The 20,623-nt window shown below is 41.8% G+C and overlaps 1 protein-coding gene across 1 annotated transcript in view; it reads left to right on the forward strand.

Annotated features, from left to right (window-relative positions):
- Positions 1-20,623, forward strand: part of KLF12 (KLF transcription factor 12) — a 253,406-nt gene that overhangs the window by 189,702 nt on the left and 43,081 nt on the right. The window contains 1 exon segment of the mRNA XM_082009457.1: positions 3,804-3,863. Coding sequence (XP_081865583.1) covers positions 3,804-3,863 — 60 coding nt within the window.

Genomic DNA, 20,623 nt, shown 5'->3' on the forward strand with positions numbered 1-20,623 from the left:
AAAATGTAAGGAATTGAAGGCTGAAACAAGGATTAAAGCAACGCAACGGCTAAGATAATAGCATCTAATCCTGAGGTGTGTCAGAAGTAACGGTAGTCCACAGGTCTCAGAGTCAAGCCGAACACCTTCATCGTTATAGCCGTGACAAACAAAAGATGTGTCAAGAATGAAGTTTTGGGTCACGTTTTTATTTATTTACCCTTCTGGGACATACTGAGTTGCCACAGGATACAGCAGTGCAAGGAAATAGGAAAACTGAGGCAGGCAGAAAATAAGGAAGAGACCAGGTGGATCAGAGGAGGCAGCAACAGCCAAATCACTCTTCCCTAGCATGTATTGCTAAGCTCAGGCAGTGTGGAGCAGGCTGGCAGGTACAGAGGTCAGAGGCTGCCCTAAAAAGTTCTCATCCTAAGGCCTGTCTACAGTATCTGCAGCTGGCAGAAATCTCCAGCGTTGCAAACAGAGCCTGAAAAATGAAATAACCTGGAAATGACCAGAAGCTGCTGGCAGGAACGAAAAAAACCACTTCCATTTATGTACTCATAAAAGTCAGCAGGAGTCTCAATCTTATCAAAACATCTCCCTCAATTATTTGCATTAAAAATAGAGTATTTAGCATAGGGCTAGGATACTGTGTGGTAAATCAGGGACACACAATGCTGTCAGATAGACAGATAGCTTCACATAGAAGTCACCGTGGTCTTTCTCTTAAGAACAAATGGCCATTGCTATTTCTGTGATCACTTGCTTATCAGGGCCAAAGAGTCAAACCATTTATAAGTAAGTTCACAGGAGGAAATGGAATAATGACCGAAATCTCAGTCATAAAATTTTCAAAAGCAGAGTAACAGGATAATGTTGTATAATAAATTATTTGCTGAAAATTAATTACTCAGCTGAACAGGTTGATTCCCTTTGCACTCAATATTTCTACTTCTGAACTACTTGCCATATGTGTCACCACATCATTTCTGAGATTCTTAGCCACTACTAAGGCATAGTCAAAATAAAATGTGTTTTTCTGCTTGAGAGGAACTGCCAAGTACATGCAGTTCTGTAACAGGTACATCCTTGTCAATATACTGCATGGCATAGAGGTACCGCTATCCCCATATGCTCACAATATGCGTGAAATACTGCAGGTACCCAGAACCAAGATGAACCACAACAGCACAGGGACTTCAGACAAGATGCAGGTTGCCTGCTTTGGGGGAGGTCTGGTGGAGGTGTTGTGAGGTTATAACATAGGTGACTGCCTCCAGCAGTGTTTCAGAGCACCTACACAAGGCGTCAACACTCCCACAATATAGTCAACACAGAGTTAAATGCTCTGAAGTTCAACAGGCAGAGCAACAAACTTCCTAGAGCCAGCTCTGCTTACCTGCTAGGTACATGGCTATGAATCATCTCTACTGTCTTTGGAGCTTGGGCTTCTGACCTGTAGATGTTCATTAAAATGCAGTTTAAAAAAGAAAAAAAGAAAACAGATTACATTCCCAACTTATCATTGTGGAAAATAAGAGATCAAGTACTTTGTTCCGGGCTTACCTGTTTCTACCTGTTTTAAAACCCGGAGCATGCTGTCTTCTTCCTACCAGCCTTTGCTCTGTTTGAAAATGTGGCCAGTGGCAGCAGTGGTGCAGCCACCCACGTCTGGCATAACAACCCAGTCGTTAGAGCACTGACTCAGAAAGCCAGATACCTATGTTTTCCAATTCTGCCAACGCAAGGCTAGGATGCAACAGATATCCAGGAGTGGTCCCACAACATCCTTTTCTTCTTCTTTTTCCTCCTATGGTTGTATTTTGCATTAGGAAGTGACTATTACAGATTCCTTTTATGCTGAATCTGTATGTCAGGTGTATTTTAGCCATTTTCAGAGCACGGGAAAGGTTTAAGACCCAGAGGCAAGGTTTGGGCATTTCTTCCCATGGTTTCTGGATCAGAGCAGAGGCTGGGTGGGAGGCCACAGCCATTTGGCTTTCAGGCCAGAGGAAAGTTTTAGGTAGGTGTCTATGAGGTTGGTTGGAGGATATCTGGGTGTCTTTCACTTCAGTGCTTGGATACTGTAGGCTCTAACCAGAGTTTTAGTTGTCTGCTAAATTTCCCACTGACAAAAATTCGGCATGCAAATACTTATCATCCTCACCAAGTGTATTTTTGCCTGCTCTATTGCTTAGTTATTAAAAAGAGACCTTTATGAAAAGAAGTGTACAGAATTTAGAGTCATGACTTCTGGGTAATGTATTGGTGTTTGTATCAGCTTTAGGAATAAATATTTTTCCAATAAGACACAGAGATTATTATAAATTAATTGACATGGGAAAGAACAGTCAATGTTAGGGTTTCCAGTTGCCATTTTTCCAGTGCATGTTGATTTCAGTTGAGGGCTAATGGGGTAGGGTAGATTTTGTCCCAGTGCCCTTTGATTAGGTACTGGCGCAACTGTGAAATAAAATCTGTACCTAGTGATACCGTGGGACAGGCACCTGAGATACATTTCTGAAGAAGGAAGAGACTACATGAAGAGTGGAAAAAGAGCATGGAAAAAACAGTGTCAGGCTGTGATAGAGCTGGTAACTCAGACTTTGCTATGGAAATTCTTTACATCATTTTGTCATCTTGATAGCAGATTTCTGTCATCAGAAATCTAACATTTAAGAAATGGCAAAATCAAGCAAACAGTAAAGATGACCAGTATTTACTGTTCACTTGAAGCAAGGAAATATGAGAGGTTCAAAAGATGCAGTGCAAAATCTGAGAGAAAATAGATTATTTGTAGGTTTCCAAGGGCCAATGGAAAGTGCAATTGTATAAATCACGAGAAATTGCTTTGAAAATTTCCTTTTCACTTTCAACAATTACTATGCCAATGTAGCCATTTTAATTGAGCATTGTAAAGGATTCAAAATGTCTCCAGTGCAAATACATTCAACTGCTAGTGTGCCTAGAACATTTTTATGATTCACGGTATTATTCTAATATTTTTGCTAGGTTCTTGGGCGTTGGCCTCAGACTAATTTCATGGTACATTTGAGGTCTAAACCACAGAGAGAAGGACTGAAGGGGGTTATTCACGGACTTGGCTTTCTACAGGCTTTTTTTTTTTTTTTCCTAACGTGCTGGAACTGTTTCCAAAAGCCAGTTGTATGATGCTTCTTGTTTGAGCACATGCAGTAGATCAAAATTCGTGAGTGAAAAAGAGCATTCCACGTAGTCCAAATCCCAACACAGGAGTTTATACAGCTATGTTGTATATTTGTGTTGTTCAATACTCCAAATAATATTCTGGAAGATTATCTATTTTCCCTGGAGTCTCAGTTTTAAGTAAAAAGTATTAAATGCCAGGTTTTTCAGTGATGTGCTGGGAATAATATTACTTAAGCAGCAGAATACTTGGAGCGGATGTTCGCTCTAGCCTCTATCTCCTCTTCACACAATGTCTGCCTGCTCTAGATTCTTGTTAATGTTTTCCTCTTGGTCACTGATTATTTTTTAATAAGAAAACATGATCCACCATGATCCAAAATTGCCACTAAGTGATACCTGGGCCCTTAAGCTTTGACTCTGCTCCCATGCAAATCAATGGCAGAGCGCCTAATGACTTGCTTAGCATTAGTTGGGACCTCTACAGAACAATTTCAGTTTAGGAAGGAGTTTTAAGTGAATGGGAAAATCCTAAAGTCCCTTCCACACTGAGGCTATGTGCTTACTTTGCAGTAAGTGTTCCCCAAGCTTGTCTTAGTCCCCTGCAATTGTTTGGGGTAACTTAAAATTCCTAATTGTCTGTGTTCAATTTCCAGAGAGAGCATGTGGGGCTGTGCCAGGTCAGCTGTTAACCCTTTTCGTTTTTTCAACTCCAGGTATGAAGCATTTTATTGTGTATTATATAATGTTCTGTTTTATTGACAAAGTCTAGTAGCAGTGCTTTTCAGCTTTCTTTCCCTCTTTATGTCATGGCTGGGGGGTATGGCGGGCTGGGCAAGGTCCAAAGTTGATTTTTGGTATTGCTTTTTGTATTTGGAAGCTGGGAGGGTGGTGGTGCACATCATGGGAAAGCTGCAAATTTTTTTCCAAATCCCAATGACTAATATACGAGAATAGGAAAAACCTATCCTCTCTGACGTTTGATAACGCAGTTAAAAATGTCCAAAATAGTCTACTGACATTGAGTAAGATCTCTTTTTACACAAAGTTAATGTGAATCCACATAGCTTATGGTATAATGGGTCATTGCCAGTTACCATGAAATAATTGACAAGCAAAGCTGTAAAATGTAGGAAGAGGTATTTGCAAACATCTTGCTTTTTTCTCAGGGAGGTCAAAATTTTAAAACCTTACTGTATAATGTGCCTAGGAGATGCCCTGTTTTAGAGAGCAGAGTTTACGTACAAGTCCAGTGGGAGGGGGACTGGGAGGTTCCAGCGAGTGTTGTGATGCTGTAAGGTGCCTCGGGTTTACCACACTTGCCCAGGTAGAAATGATGTCATATGACAGAAGCGATGTACCAACGCTAACAGGGTTCCTGGTTTTGCTGGGTTTGTTGCTGTTGTTTTATTGGGTTTTAAATACCGTGCAATGAAGTGTCCACTCTCAGTGTGTTTGCTTGTTTGTTTGTCCTCCTTCTTCTTTTGTTTGTTTTGTGGGACCCTAAAAAGATTCCTTGGAGTCATGTTCATCATGTGACAAGTGTGAACCCATCAACTCACTTCTTTATCTGCTCTTAATCTGTGGGCCCTCTATCTGTGGAGTACAGAAGGAAAAACAATGTCATACATTCAGTATAAGCAAATAAGTTGCAGAATAAATCCAATTCTTCACATTTATAAGTAGATCTAAGCTTCATAATAAAATTAAGATGGCTTTTTTAAGAGCAATTACACTTTCAAATTGCTAATGAGTAGTGAAATACAGAAATCATTCCTCAAATCTAGCCCTGTCTCCAATTTGCAGTTAATTGCATTGCAACTAGTGTATTTATATTAAAAATTTGAAGGATCTTGCTACTCAAACATTTTCAAAGCAGCAGCAGCAGCAACTTCTCTGTTAAAGCCCATACTAAGCTTTTAAATTTTCCTTGGTTACAAAAATGTAATATTATTAACAGAATTTGAGAATTTGATGCACTGCGAAGATATATTTGTTTTTAAAAAATCCTTAGAATTTTCTTTGATCTGATTTAAATTATCAGTGCAACTTCATAAATTACTCTGAAGAGCCTACTAGTCTCCCAAAATGTTGTGTTTCTGAAATAAATTTATATTTTAGATACAAAGTTGGATACAGGCTTCTTTAGCCAAAATTAGCAATAATATTCTGTATAATCACCAATTATATTTGCTTCTATTCTACAGGAAGCATTTTCATGAAAGAGGCTTCTGTTAACAATTTTTTGCTTTTTTAACATTGTCAATATTTTGCTCAAAAAATTGCTCGTGGATTTATGTGTGGAGTTTAGACATACCGTAACAGTGAGTATGAGATCCTGCTAATGAGGCCCCCTGAACAACATGCATGGTTAGATGTAGATGAAGATGGCATAAGTCATTTCACATACCACTTCTAAACTACTGAAAGTTTGTTGGCTCTGACTGGAGTGAGAGGAGACTGAAATGTAATATTTTGGCGAGCCAAATAGCTGCTAATAAACCCAGAAACTTGGAAGAGAGATACAGGGTCTTCTATATCTTTTTAAAATAAAGGACCAGATTGTTCAAGAAAGTCACATTTGTCAAACCTCGTTTAAGCCATGTGGACCTATCTATATGAGACCAATGAGATGAATATTTAAGTCAGTGTATCATTTGAAAGTATGAATTCTTACGGTGCACGTAAAACTGCTCACATTGCTAGGAGCGAGTATTCATCACAGCTGGTCTTGCTTCTTGGAGTACAGAGCTATTGCAGTTTAGGAACAGTAACTGCTTGTCAAAAGTGAATTCTGCTACAGTTAAATACAGCTATGTGAGTGTATATATTTCATTTGAAGGAAATTCATGCATGCCCAGTTTGTTGTTTTTTTTTTTTTTTTAATTTTGTATTACTAAAGTTATCTTTTTCCACTAAATTTCAAGAAAGTTATTATTCCATAAAATTAGACTCAAAATTATGGTATTCTAGTTATGAAAGTACAGAAATATTCTCTAGACATTTGATTTTCTTTGTGGTGGTTGGGGAACAGAATGCATCACAAAGCCTTGGAGAAACATTTTTTGTTGGCTGCTTTTCCCTTTTTTTATTGGACTTATGAAATCTACTAAAAACTGTAAGTTTTACTCAAAACTGATCCCACACAAATGTTCTGCATGGATGGCCACAGTATGAGACATGTCATGTTCATGCATGTCTAACTGTTCTTTTCCTGTAAAATGTTGTGCATTTTGTCCATACTGCCTCCCTTGATCCAGAAGTGCCCTGTTCCACCATTTCACTGGTGACAAAGTGACATTACGTGTGTGTTTCAGATGCTGGTGGGCACATTGTGCCTCTTCGTCCTTGGTGTCTCGCAAACGGTACTGCTTTTGCGCTTCTATAATTTACCCCTGTTCTTCTTTTTAGCACCTTGTTCCACAGGCTCGGCCAGATGGGAGATGTTTGGCAGCTGGAGGACCCAGATGCCAAATTCTGGAATACAGCTTTCCTGTATTGGCATGTGGGTTCATGGCTGGCTTCTTGGCTTGCACCTCTGCTAGCTTCTTGGCTAGCTGTCTAGCTGGCAGCTGTAGCACTGCCTCTGGGGCTACGTTAGGGTCAAGCTACTATTGAGTTGGATGACTTTCCTGATCTGAATTACCCTGACGGACACCATTTTCACCTTAGTTTGCTTTGACTCTCCAGTATTCAAAGATGAACGTTTGCGCTACTCTGTTTTATTCCTGCCATTTGTAAGACAAACTCGAAGGAGTAGTTCTCATTTGTCTCCAGTTCAAAAAGAAAACAAGCATTTCAGAGTACACCATTTCACTTGTTAGGATTCCCATTCAGTCAGTAGGAATGTAAGGCCCAAGTCTGTACTTACAATTCATCTCCATGACCGCATTGTAACTACAGAGCACAGGCTTTAAAAAAAAAAATATTTCTTCTGTCTAAACTTTGATTGCTTTCAACCATGAGTGAATCTAGCCTCTGTCAAACAGAAAAAAATGCACATTTGGGGAGACAATCTGAATCATTTGTAAAGAAAAAGGATAAAGAATAATGATGATGATAATAAATAGGATGTTACTGGTAATAATTGAAAGCACTGCCAGAAGAAAATGCTGGATCTTCTCTTTGCCTGATTTGGAATGTCCTCATTACATACTTTAGTTTTACCTCAGTTTTTTTGTTTGTTTGTCTTTCATATATGAGGTAATGCAAAATTAATGCATCTTAGGATAGCCGAAGCATTTGAAGTAATTCCCTAAACTACGCCTTTTCCCCCATGCAGCTCAGTGCATAAACATTACTTTCAGTGGGAAAAACTGCAAAATCAGGAGGTCACTGAGATTCCAGATATTTACAGTAAGGTACAGATTAGTCATACCTGCTGTGAACTTTTCATTCCCTCACTCAGCTGTAGTGAGAGTATGTTGGAGACAGTGGTATCTCTATTGCACACTCACAAAACTTTCTTAAACATTTAAGCAAATAGCACTTGTGCCTGACTTGAACACAAACTTCTACCTGTATGTTAAGGTTAAGCTTTGTAGGGTGATCTGACCTCTGAGGAAAACCACCTGAATTCCCCATTATAATCACTGGAGAGAGTTGGATGTCTTGGGAGCAAGCAAAAAGGAGACCCTACCCATCTAATTTACATGATACTCTTCTTTGCTGACTGCCTAGGTAACATAAGTGCTTCCATAGGAATACAGCGCGGTTACATTAGATAAGTTGTTATGGACTAGGTAGGGAACCAGTAGGAACTACCAGAAACTACCATCTATTTCACTCAGAGGTAGTCTGCATTAGCCCTTTCTGGATGATAACGGAGGAGGGATGATTCTTTTGAAAAACAAGCTGGGAGCAGCAACAGCAATATTCCCATCTTTTGCAGGAGAGCTTCGTTAACTGGCTTGTCAATGAAGTAGGTGACCTGAGTTTTAGGTTCTCAGCACAAGCATCGCAGAGGTGTTTTAGTCGTTAGGATGCAATGTGAGCATGACACTTGGGGAGCAGTAGAGTCTCTCGTCTTCCTTCCTTCTGAATATGGGCCATTGTATAGACAGGAGCACAGAAGTTATGGGATGGGAAGGAGAGTGGGTAAGAAAAGCCTGAATCCTACCTGAGCGTGGACAGGACTCACTGTAGGCTCCATTCCCTGGCGCAACATTAGGCCAGAAGCAGCCATGGATACTGAAATAGAGCTTTCACCGCTCCCCTCTCAGAGCTGAGTGTCCAGATTTCTAGTATGGAGCCAGAATTTCCCTTTTCTGTCCAACCTTTTAGCCTCATGGTTCTTGAATTCCTGGTTGCAGAGTAGTCTTGCTTCCATGGACACTGATGCTGAGGACCCCAAGTCCTTATAGTCGGGTTATTCCTGGGGTGATGGAGGTGCTGAATCAACTTTCTGTCTGAGAAGGACCTACAACCAAAGTCTCTCCTTCCCTGGGTGAATTACCTGACTGCAAGGGTGCAATACAACACCTTGCCAGTGCCACAGCCATCAAAACTCTGCCTGCCTTTTGGGGCTTCTTCACAAGATGTAGGCAAAGTTCAGGATGTTGCCCCGTCTGTAGGTGGAAGATGGGCATCTGCCAGAATGAGCATGTGTGAACATGTGCCTTGTGGTTGATACCTGAAGAAGCTCCAACTTAACAGTGAAGGACCTCATGAGTTTAGAGACATGCTGGGTAGGTCTGTTCCTGGGACAGTGAGTGGGAATGCAGTCATGGACTTAGGAAGGCTTTTCAGTGCCTGCCTCCCAAATCAGGGTTTCAGCATGCTGATTTCCATACTTCTCCATGTAGTTAATTTTCCAAACTACATTTTCTGCTTTCAAATGAGCAAGCTTTCAGTGCTTTTTAATGTAGTAAAATTAAAGATGTTATTCTATTATCTAGAGTATTCCTTTTCCCTGTTTAGCTGTTTCTGCCCTTTTGCCTATCAAAGGATGGGTCTGGCTGTCCTTAATTTTTACATCTCAGCCACAATCTCTGCCCCATTAAAGAGATTCCTGTCACTTTCTGTATCCCAGTGGCTTTGGAAATCATATATAAGGTAGAGCAATTTATTTTCTTTTTTTTTTATTAAAGTAACACTGATTGTCCCTTATGCATTCTTTTCAAGCAGAGAAACAATGTGTGCTGTTTTAAAAGAAAAATAAACAACCGCAAAGACGTTTTCCCCTTCCCTTGCACCTCCAGAACATTCTGTAACCCAGTTACTGTAATTGTTTTTAAACTTTTTTAAACATGCATGCTGTCAAGAGGTTGCGGTAAAACAAGTATTTCTCATAAGGCCAAAGTGACCGCAAGGAATGAAAAAAAATGACAGAGCAAGCAGAAAATCCCATGTTTTGTTTATCAGCATCTTTTTTTTTGCCTAATGGCAGATACTTGGAGAGAGAATCTGTTTACTTCGATGGAAGACTAGCTTAGAGTTTGGTGATTCACAAGGCAAAAAGAAGGCATAGTTTCCAACTTTCAAGCTATTCAGTGTGTGTGATGAGCTGAAGTCATTTGTGAATTTGTGTGCTGCATTTTGACGTGATTAAATGTTTTAAGTCTATTGATTTCATGCTGGGGATTAATGATGCTGAATGAAAGAGCATCAAAGAATAAAACATGTTTACATGGCCGATTAAAATACCTTAAAAAAAGAGCCAGAGTACCTATTATTGGCTAGGAATGAGATAAGAGCGGCGTAGGACCAGTCATGCATTCTACATCGAAAGGAAAATGAATTAACTTCTTTAGGCATAGAAAGAAGAAAAGCGAAGATTTGATAAGGATTGACTATACCTTTCTGAATGTTTAACACTTGTGTTTGACTCGTTATTTTGGAAGAGGGGATTAAAGTTGTTTCATTATCAGTTACCGCGGATCTGTTTTACTGAATCAATCAAACCATGATGCTTAGCTGCTTGGGATTAATGAGATGATCTTTTAACTGGAGAACTTGTTGGTAACAGCATGTTGATAAAGGACAAGACCCAAAGATATCCAGTGCAACTGTGGACATGAGACACAGTAAAGATGGTGTTTTCTGCTTTGAATTTGCATAATACTTTTAGATCTGTTTGCCTTAGCATAGTAACTCAAAAACACATCGTTATCTTAAAATGCTCATAGTGCTAATTGGTTTGTATCTGCTCTCTGCAAATGTTCCTAGAGGCTGGCTAGATTCATGGGTCGTATCTGGATTTGCAGTTAGATGTCACATTCTGTTTGCCAAGGTAATAGTAGATGAAGATGGACAAGACCTATTTGCTCGTTAAATCCATCCTGTTGAAAGCATGATGTAGGCTCTTCCAATAGTATTAAACTGTTGGTACCCCTGACGTTAGCCAGAATGCCAGAGAGAGAATTTATTTGTGCTGTATCTGTGGAGAAGGATGCCTTAATCATCAAGTTAACTTGTGAAATACTTGATGCATGTGAAATACTGCTACTGAGCTAGGGAGACGTTTAAACGTGCAGTCTAATACATCTGAATAAATACCTGACAAGACCAGCTCGTGCACACGTTCCTTTTTTCTCTGCTGATGCTCTGATCTGGATTAGCATACGTGAGATGAATTCACTGATACACGCTACAATTCATTTGTCTCAGAAGGGATTGAATGATTATCCTGGGTTTAGGGTAGCAGAGAGGGGGTTTGACAACGTGAGGTTATTTTTTTCTCCCCCGCTTCCACTGCTTAATACAAGACCTGAAGCCCTTGGTTACAAAACAAAGTGTCTGAGCAGTAACCGAGCTTGTGCAAACCCAAGAGAAGAGTAATGACTGTTCCTCGCAAGCTTCCTGCCTCGGTGCAGGTGCAGGAATCAGGAGGGCCTGAATAATTCATAAGGTGCAAATTAGCCTCAGCTTGCTCCCACTGCTCGAATTTTGCTTCTGCTTACCTACCTAGTTGCTAGAAAGAACAGAAATAAAGGAAGCTTGGGAAACTGGGGAGGGCAAGGCAAAAAGTGTTTAAAGGCCAGAGTCACAGAGGCTGCTGAATGCTGGGCGTGTTTGAAGGCTTGGTGCTTACTGAGGAATTGGCCTGTGCATTGATTATTCATGAAGTGTTTTCTCAGGAAGAAGTAAGCTCTGGGGACCCATTCCATTGCTCTCAGAGAGGGGAAAAACGTCCTTTTAAGAATTAGGTTTTTCCCGCTTTTATTGTTACTGTTTCTAAAAAAATATTGGATAAAAATATTAAAAGCTCATTTAAAACCTATTAAGCTATTTGAGAGTATGCGTTTATTGTGTCACTAAACTCAAGAGTCCAGAGACATTTCACAAGAAATTTTGAATGTTAGGATGCTTACTGCTTCGGGTTCCAAGAGCTTGTATGAAACTAGTTATATCTGGAAATGCAATGTGTAATTATCTTGTATTTTTATCATTTAAAAAGCAGCATTCCTCTCATTTAAATAATGTTAGTGATGGTTACCTTTTCTATTGGGTCACTCACTTAGCTGCTTTTTTGCCCAGAAGAACAAAATGAGAGGCAAGCGGTGCTTAATCTTTCTGCTGCATGACATTGCAGCTCACCTAAATATCAAGTAAAAGGTTTTGCTGAGCACTGTTGTTATGGGAGAGGGGAATTCCTGACACAGATCTTTGAACAGTTCGTGTGTCACCACGCAGTACAGAGAGGAGCTGGTCTGAAAAAGGGAGATTTTTTCTGTTGCACACCTGAATATCCCTTTGACGTCTCTCACGTGGGAGATGGAAACATCCGACATCCCCAGCAGGAGCAGGAACAAGGTAGGTAGTTCTCCCTATTGGCAGGTGCTTGTATGCAGAAAAGCTCTCCCAATGTTTTTGCTGTGCTGAATGTGAAAAGAGAAGAACAGCAGAAAAGAAGCTGCTTTTTAGTGGTTTGGGGGTGGGTTTTTTTGAGTTTCTTTTTTTTTTCCCCCCCCCCAATGTCTACCCCTTCTTTCTCTGTTCCCTTCTACCCCACCCCCTCTTGGCTCCCGCGAGCAGCAGCTAGGTCACGTTGCCATCATCTGTTTTTGTATTTCCCTCATTTGGGTGGCTGGAATAGGAGCTGGCTCTCATTTCTAGCTGATTCTGTCATTTCCGCTAGGCCCCAGCTTGGGCGAGCGCCAAGACCAACAGGTGATCCTCCTAGCTGCAAAGCAGCAGGAAGGAGGCTGTGCATGTAGGAGACCCTGCACCAGAGGGGCTGCCTGGCCCCGCTCCATCTTTCTGTATAATTAACGCCCCCCTCCCAAACCCCCCATGCCGAGCAGAAAATCTGTGCAGAACAGCTCAGCTGCAGCAGCCATCGTAGGGGAAAACGTGAATAAAGGATCCTGGAAGAATATCGGCTGTGCGAGCGCAGAGGTGCGCTCTGTCTTGGAGAGGAACCGTGGTTGGGCCTTCATAGGAACAGGGGCAAAATTGTATTAGCTGCTGAAAAGTAGTAGGCACTCTATCAACCATTGCAGGAAAATATGCATTTCAATAAATTTCGGTACTAGGCTCACGGGCTTTGATATTTGTATAGGAACTAGTTTGGAATGAGGTGATAATTCAGTTAAGCTTTTCTCTACAAGAAGTAGCTTGCAAAGTCACGTGGAAATTACTTGGACAGAGAGTTAGCTCTGGTCAGGAAGGGCCATCTCAAGCTCTTAGAGTAGGGTACAACCGGTGCAGGAGCCGTGCGGGCTCTGCAATCTCTGGGCGTCTCTGCCACGGAGGCATGACTGTGTGACTCTTCACAGGGGTAATTTTTAGAACAGATGAAAAACTTCCAGGAATCCTCAAGACAGCCTCAAAGAATTTTTTTTTCTCAGAGGAAAGTCCTAAAGGATTTTTTTTTTTTTTTAAATGAAAACAAAGTTATCTTTAGGACATGACAGTGGCTTAGCAAAACCAGTTTCAAAACATATCTCCAAGGCTTAGGTTAACCCCTTGTCATGTACCATAATGTGAAATAATGTGCCCCTGGAAACCCTAACTGCGTGTTTGTATTTGTGAGGCAGGCTGATGTTTTAAGATAGATACTTGGTAGCCTTAATCCTCTGCAAATTAGATGATATCTCAAATTCTTTCTGCTTGGTGCACATGGAAGTCAAATTGCTTCTCCTACCTGTGTAGTCAGCGCTAGTGGTTTGAAAGCTGAAGGCTGTATATAGACAAGGTATACATTTTCTGTACGCGCTTCTGTAGGGAGCTGGGCTCTCTCCGTGTACCACAGAACACCTCCGCAGCAAGGGTACGCTGAAATGAATTGGGAAGCCTCAGTCAGCTCCGCCAGTGAAAATGAGGTATTGCAGCAGATCTGCACAACAGCAAGCATTCACCCTGCCTGACATCAACATATTTAGTAATGCTTTTCTAGCAGCTGTCTGTCTGCAATCCTTTTAAATAGGCCAGCAATCTAGGATTTTGTTTCCCTGTGCATTGTTCTGCAGTTTGTCAGCCACCTGAAGGGGGAGGAAGCGCCCTAGCAGGGACACATTGCATTTCAGGGGTATGTTATGTGTGTGGAAACCCGAAGGCGATCCAAGACCTGAACTGCGGCAGATTGTTGTGAATACACACTTTACTTCCCTTGGATGCGTTGCCCCATGCTAAATGGCGCACTGATGGACACTAGCATCTCTCCTTTTTGTTTGTTTTTTTTTTTTCTTCCCCCCCCTCCCCTTGTACCTCATCCTTTCTCAGTGCTGGTTTACTGCCTTTTCCCCCTTCCAAAACTTCTGGTAGATGAGGCTATTAGCAGGGACCGAGGTGTTTCTGTCAAAATATTCTGAATTTTTCTCTTCTCTCCTCTGTATCTTGTGAGACCGTCCCAATCCCTACATTTGCGGTGGGTCCTGCACAACCTGAATAGTCCCTCTGGCAGGCTCTGCTGTCCCTTGTGCTTCCCTTTGGGTTAAAGGGCTAGTGGGAATGATTTCTTTCTCAGCCGCTCACCACTGGCTCCAGTGACCTCTATAAACCTCCCTGGGGCATAGCAGGATGAAGCAGAAGCTTTTATCTGTGGGGGTGGTCAGGGTGAGCCCAGTGACTCCATTTCATCAGGAGGCAGCAGTACCACTGGGGAGGCTGGAGAGCGAGCAGGAGTACTTCCAGCCTGCATTGGCTCAGTGCAGCCCAGTCCGAGCAAAAACCGTCCGAAGAGTACCTTTGGCGGCCCCTGGAAAGTCAAGTTTTCCAGTGCATTTGGCAGGCAGCCTGAAGCCGATCCTTTCCTTATGCCAGGCCTGTGGAGCACCACCCCTCGCGGTTCTCCCTCCTGCTGCAGCACATACCTTACTATTATTAATAGTCCAGAGGCGCCAACAGCGTGCTTTGTTCTGGACGGTATGCGGTTGCCCAAAGAGCAGGGAACTGCATGGCAATTGTTTTTGTACTGGTAGATGGATGTGGTAACAAGTGCTCTAGTTTTTCCTGGTCTTGTTTTTTTTTTCATGCTCCTTCCTCTCCTCTGCCTCCACCCTAGGCTGTCCGCAATGCACTCAGCAGGTGGAGGATGCTGTAATCCCTCCAGCAGAGGAGAGGGAAGTGCTGTCGGTATACGGAGGTGTGTGGGAGAGGCAGGCTCACACGGCATCGTAGCACTTCAGTGGGAGTAGATCAGCTACACCAAGTGGTCTGCACAGTTCCCCGAACACTGAGCCCTAAAAATCACATGAAGAGGGAGCAAGAGAAATAAGTCGGTCGCAGTGTTCTTTTAACTTGCGCTGCGAGTGTGCAGAGTCCCACAGTGTGGTTTGTTAGTGCATTTTGTAGTGTCTAGGGAAGCAGCCTGCTCCTGTGCATTTGGCCTGGTGCATCTTGGCCCAAAGTCACAAACTTTGTCATGCCGTCACTGTGAAATCAGTGAAAGCTTCAAAATCTGCGGCTCCTGTTTATTGAACTGTAAATCCTTAATAGTCATAATTTACTTCAGAACTGACAAAACTTTCAATTATATCTGCTTTCAGGCTGCAAAACCTACGCAAAGAAAGATGTGGATTAGCATGTGAGCAAATGGCACATTTGGAAACAAACAGTGGATTTGGAAAGTGTGCTAACAAAATGTCCAGTCACAGGGATCCTCTGAACTCAGCATGGAATAAGAGTAGGCAGCATGCACTGAACCTCATGTCCCCCAGATTAGTAACTGTTTAATGTTATTCCTGTAACCCGTATACTTCCTCTTGTTACACCACCTCCTCCTGTTTTTCCACCCTGAGTAGTTCTACTGTTTCAACGAGTATTAGGTCACTGCGGCATATAGTTTGTCTTTTAATTTAACTGCTTTGTGAAGTACCTAGTGCTCTTTTGTGTGCCATAGAAGAAGTAGTAGTAGTAATAGTAGTAATAATAATTATTATTAATAATAATAATAATAATAATAATTTGCCAGGTGTACTGTGTCAAGTTGTTCTTGTATTGTTGCGCAGACACAAAGTAAGGGTGACTGCTGAATGCTGATAACTCAGCTGTAAGGTAAACCTCTAACACAGGAAGGGAAATGGTCTGGTTTATTTATGAGTACACTCTGAAACAATGCCTGCCTTCCAGTATACCTGCGCTTTTTTAGGATAGCACATTTTACTTGGATGCAGCATCGCCAAAGGTCAATAATAATCAGGGCTAAATTGCTTACATGCAAAGGTAGTGGAACGCTCTCATTACACTGGTCATCATTTTCATTGTTAATTCAATGTTGTTTAACTTTTCAGTGGTTTCTCTGGTACGAATGTGGCAGTGAGACAGCCAGGCTGAGCCATCTGCTGCTGGTGTTTGAAAGGTACAAAAAAGCACCGCAAAGAAAATTGGTTGACTGCAGTTAACCGTATCAGGGAGAGACCTTACTTGAACCAGCAGTAGCTGGAGGGAAGTGTAAGCTAGCTTTAATTCTCTAGCAGACCTCTGAATATTAAGGATGTACACAGCAGTTGGAAGGACACATTCAAAGTCCAGTCGTGTTTGGGATCACATCCCTTCAGCTTTCTCGTTGCTGCTGTGGTTGTTGGCAGCTAAGGGGAATTTTCTAGCTTTTGGACTTAATGTTAGATATGTAATTGGGTGGAGAATTAATGTAAACTTAAAATAATTCAGTTTCACAATCATTATACTTCTTAGCTTCAAATTATTTAGCTTTGTGTCTCCAGTATCTCCCAAAAGCCCTGCCATTACCGATCGTCTGACTCTCTTTATTAGCTTATATTTTTCCCTAAAAGCAAGGCCTCATGTACAGTGTAATTATCCAGCAGCACCGATTAACTGCATAATTCTCTTTTTCTGTAAAACTGCTGTGTAAATTACTTTTCATTTCACAAGATGACTCATCAGGCAATTTTGTGGAGGGTTTTTTTAGGTTCCCCTTTCCCAGCCATCCTCTCCATCACTGTGTCATGGTAATATTGTTAAATACTGTTGTGTATGATTTTGGTGCAGGCACTAAGCCCTACAATGATTTCAGTGGAGAAAATTAAAGTGGTTTCCATGGTATCATTACTTCTACCACCAGACCTGATGAGCAGAAGTTGTTAAGATATCCTGCCCTTAGAGTAGGGATGTTTTTAGAGAAAATTGTCTTAACAATGAGATTGAGGAGACTTGTTTGGTTGAGCTAGCTGTTGAAATCTCTGCCACTTCTCAACCTTTTAGACTCCTTGTTGCTGCTTCCAGTATGCTTCACTGCTGTCGGCAGCCTACATGTCCTATTCGGTTTTTTGCTGTTGTCTCTTTCCCGTTTGCCTTGGCAATGGCTCCTCACCCTTCCTCCAGCCTTTTGCACCAAGACAGAGAAGCCCACCCTCCACCTCCCCATGCCCTTAGGTATTTCTTCATGCTCCCTACACCTGCTTCCTGGGCTAGATGATACTGAGAAGATGACATGTCCTTATGGAACTATAAAATACTCTTGAATAGGAAATGGTACTACGCTCATCAGCTCATCATCTGGATTCAGCCTGAACAAAACAATGGGCAATGTACAGCAAAGAGCCCTGCCTTGTTGGACTGAAGGATAGCCTGGATGTTGCAAAATTGACCCTTTCCTTTCTGATGAGTGTGATTCCTTGGGTCTGCTATTTTTAAAGCTGTCATTTGTTGCACGTGCCATGTATTTGTAAACTCCTCAGGCAACGTGGAGTTTGGAGGTCATCCTAGTCCTGCTAGCTTAAGAACTAGCCTACCTACTCCTCTGATAGGGGAATCCTTCACTAAAGCTGGCATTTGGTTTCAAAAGGGCATGTTTCACTGTGTGTGTGTAGAAATAACTGATCAAAGTCTAAAATGCTTCCTACTGAGTCAGTCCAAGCGGACCAAGTAACCTGGCTAGCATTTACCAAAAGAGCAGAAAAACGAAGTTGGTATAGAGTGATTCTTCCTCTGGAACACCTACATCCCCTCCCTCTATCTAACTTCTACTTTATAGCTTAAAAAAAAATTCAGTAGTTTCTGCACCTTCAGCCTCTGAGGCTATTTCTTGTCCTTAATGTTTAATACCCATATATGGCCCTGCCCTTTGAACTTGTCTAATCCTCCTTTGAGCCCATTTATTCTCTTGGCCTCTGCAGTATGCAGTGGCAATGAGTTCCAAGTATGTGTTACATGGGAAAAAAAAAAGTTCTTCCCTCTGTTCAGTTTAAGCCTCCAGTTCTTAGAAAAAATAGTGAATAATCACTTCCTATCATTACATTCTTGGCCATGCAGAGCTCTGCTATCTCCCCTCGGTTATCTCACAGATTTGGCATTCCCAGGGTAATGTGGTTGTGGGCCAGCTGTCAAAGATGTGGCTGAAAACTGGGAGAGTTTTTACTCAGTGCTCTTTTCTTGAGACTGAATTAATCCTAGATCTGCCATCGTTTGAATCTGTTACTAAGAATAGGATAAAGTAACATGCTTCCTGTGAACTATTCTATCACTCTTCACGTTCAGAACATCACTACAAATCATTTCTCATGGCACAAATAGTTGCAAAGCATAAAACTGCTGAAATGCCAGTCATTTAGCTGCTCTCACTGCTTCTAACGAGTCGGTAGCTTGTTCAACCTTCTGTTTTTTAAGTATGACAAAATGATGCTATTTTGTTGTCTTTTTACATTGTTTTATGTCTTTTTTTTGTTTAATCCCATGCACCTGCGCTTTTAGACTACACATCCTTTCACTAATGTTCTGCTGTGTGGTGTTGCGAGTTACAGCGATGAGCAGATGGAGTCAGACATAAGTATCTTTTACGATTAAAAAAATTTTATTTAATGTGTCTAAAAGTGCAAATGTATATTTTGCATTACGTATTTTCCTGACTTTTAGACTTTAACCACTTGTGTTAAAAATGATCCTGATAGAGTTATTTCCCTGGCTCTTCTAGTCTCAGTGACCTTAACAATCAGTATTTTTGTTGACACATGACTTGGCAAATAAAGGCTGAAATAGTAAATGGACTATCCTCTTTGATGTGTTTCATAACTGTTTTCCATCAGGCATTTGCAATACTGTTTTTAAATGTTTAATTATACTCAAAGTCATCAGAAATCTATTACATATGTCTAACTTTGAAGGGAGAGAAGTTACCACTTCAGTGCACTCCTCCCCCTGCCCTCAACTCTACTGCAACATTGTGACTGAATATATTTTTGCCTATTAATTAGTTTTATTATCACAGCATAGAGATCACTATCTTCAGTCAAAGGCCTACAGAGACTTGAGTGGCTGTTGACACTGAGGGCAGGTTTTTGCGGGATGTTAGGTGACATTGTTGTTCAGAGCACTGTAAACTTTGTGTTTTCCCCTGCCGTGTTTCAGTACAACTCGGTACTGCGGAAGAGATATGCATCAGTATGTGTACTGAAGAGTTGCTCTTGTGTTAGCAGTCCCTTCCTTATAATTGGGAGAAAAAGACACAAATGTGTTGCTTTGTGGCAAGGATCAGTTTAATTGTAACAGAGGTAGGGCTGTAAACCATGCTAAGTCATAAAGGTCACAGCTTCTGCGAAAAGTTCCTCTATTAATAGTCTATAAGTATTTTGTTTCTGCCAAGCTAGTGCTTAGAACCAAATTAGTCCCTCATTACAAGTCTGATACACTAAAGTCAAGGGTGTATCAGCACGCCCTGTGTTGCCTCCAGACACCCTCTGTGGTCCCTCATTCAGACTGCATTTTCATAAATGTACACGTATGGCAAATCTGAGTAGGCAAATGACAAAGCAACTTGCTGGCCAATCAAACCACTTGTAAAACAAATGAGGTTTTTTTTTCTTTCCCTTTTCTCTGCTCTTAAATACATTTTGCAAATCACCACCTTTTTTTATCATGTGTGGAAATACTTGCCTTGATTTCTCAGTGTCACCTGTTGCCTTCAGTGTAACACCTAAAGATATTGACATGGATAAATAAATATTCAGCATTTCTCTTGGTATAACTCCTTTCACCAGTAAAGTAGATGGGTGGAGTTCATTCTGCATTTAATGGAGAGAGGTGGACATCTTCATCCCATTTTAAAACATGTATTTCTAAGACACGAGGTGAATTATTCCAAGAATTGTCAGTTTCTCCCTATGTCTGTCTTTCCTTTGGCTATCACAGGATCACAGAATCACTAAGGTTGGAAAGGACCTTCAAGATCATCAAGTCCAACCATTAATCCAGCGCCACCATGTTCCCTAAACCATGTCCTGAAGCGGCACATCCACACATTTTTTGAACACTTCCAGAGATGGCAACTCCACCACCTCCCTGGGCAGCCTGTTCCAATGCTTGATGACCCTCTCGGTGAAGAAATTTTTCCTAATATCCAATCTAAACCTCCCCTGGCATATGTTGAGGCCATTTCCTCTCATCCTGTCACTGGTTACTTGGGAGAAGAGACCAATACCCTTCATCACCACAACCCCTTTTCAGGTGGTTTTAGAGAGCGATAAGGTCTCCCCTCAGCCTCCTCTTTTCCAGACTAAACAACCCCAGTTCCCTCAGCTGCTCCTCATAAGACTTGTGCTCCAGACCCCTCACCAGCTTCGTTGCCCTTCTCTGGTCACACTCTAGCAACTCAATGTCCTTCTTGTAGTGAGGGGCCCAAAACTGAACACAGGATTCAAGCTGCGGCCTCACCAGTGCCGAGTACACGGACACAATCACTTCCCTACTCCTGCTGGCCACACTATTTCTGATACAGGCCAGGACGCTGTTGGCCTTCTTGACCACCTGGGCACACTGCCGGCTCATATTCAGCTGGCTGTCAACCAGCACCCCCAGGTCCTTTTCTGCCGGGCAGCTCTCCAGCCACTCCTCCCCAAGCCTGTAGCGTTACATGGGGTTGTTGTGACCCAAGTGCAGGACCCTGCACTTGGCCTTATTAAACCTCATACAGTTGAGCTCGTCCCATCGATCCAGCCTGTCCAGATCCCTCTGCAGAGCCCTCCTACCCTCCAGCAGATCAACACTCCCATCCAGCTTGGTGTCATCTGCAAACTTACTGAGGGAGCACTCGATTCCCTCATCCAGATCATCAATAAAGATATTGAATAAGACCATTCCC

The sequence above is a fragment of the Phaethon aethereus genome, assembly GCF_964289735.1.
Source record: "Phaethon aethereus genome assembly, chromosome: 1".
Classification (NCBI taxonomy): domain Eukaryota; kingdom Metazoa; phylum Chordata; class Aves; order Phaethontiformes; family Phaethontidae; genus Phaethon; species Phaethon aethereus.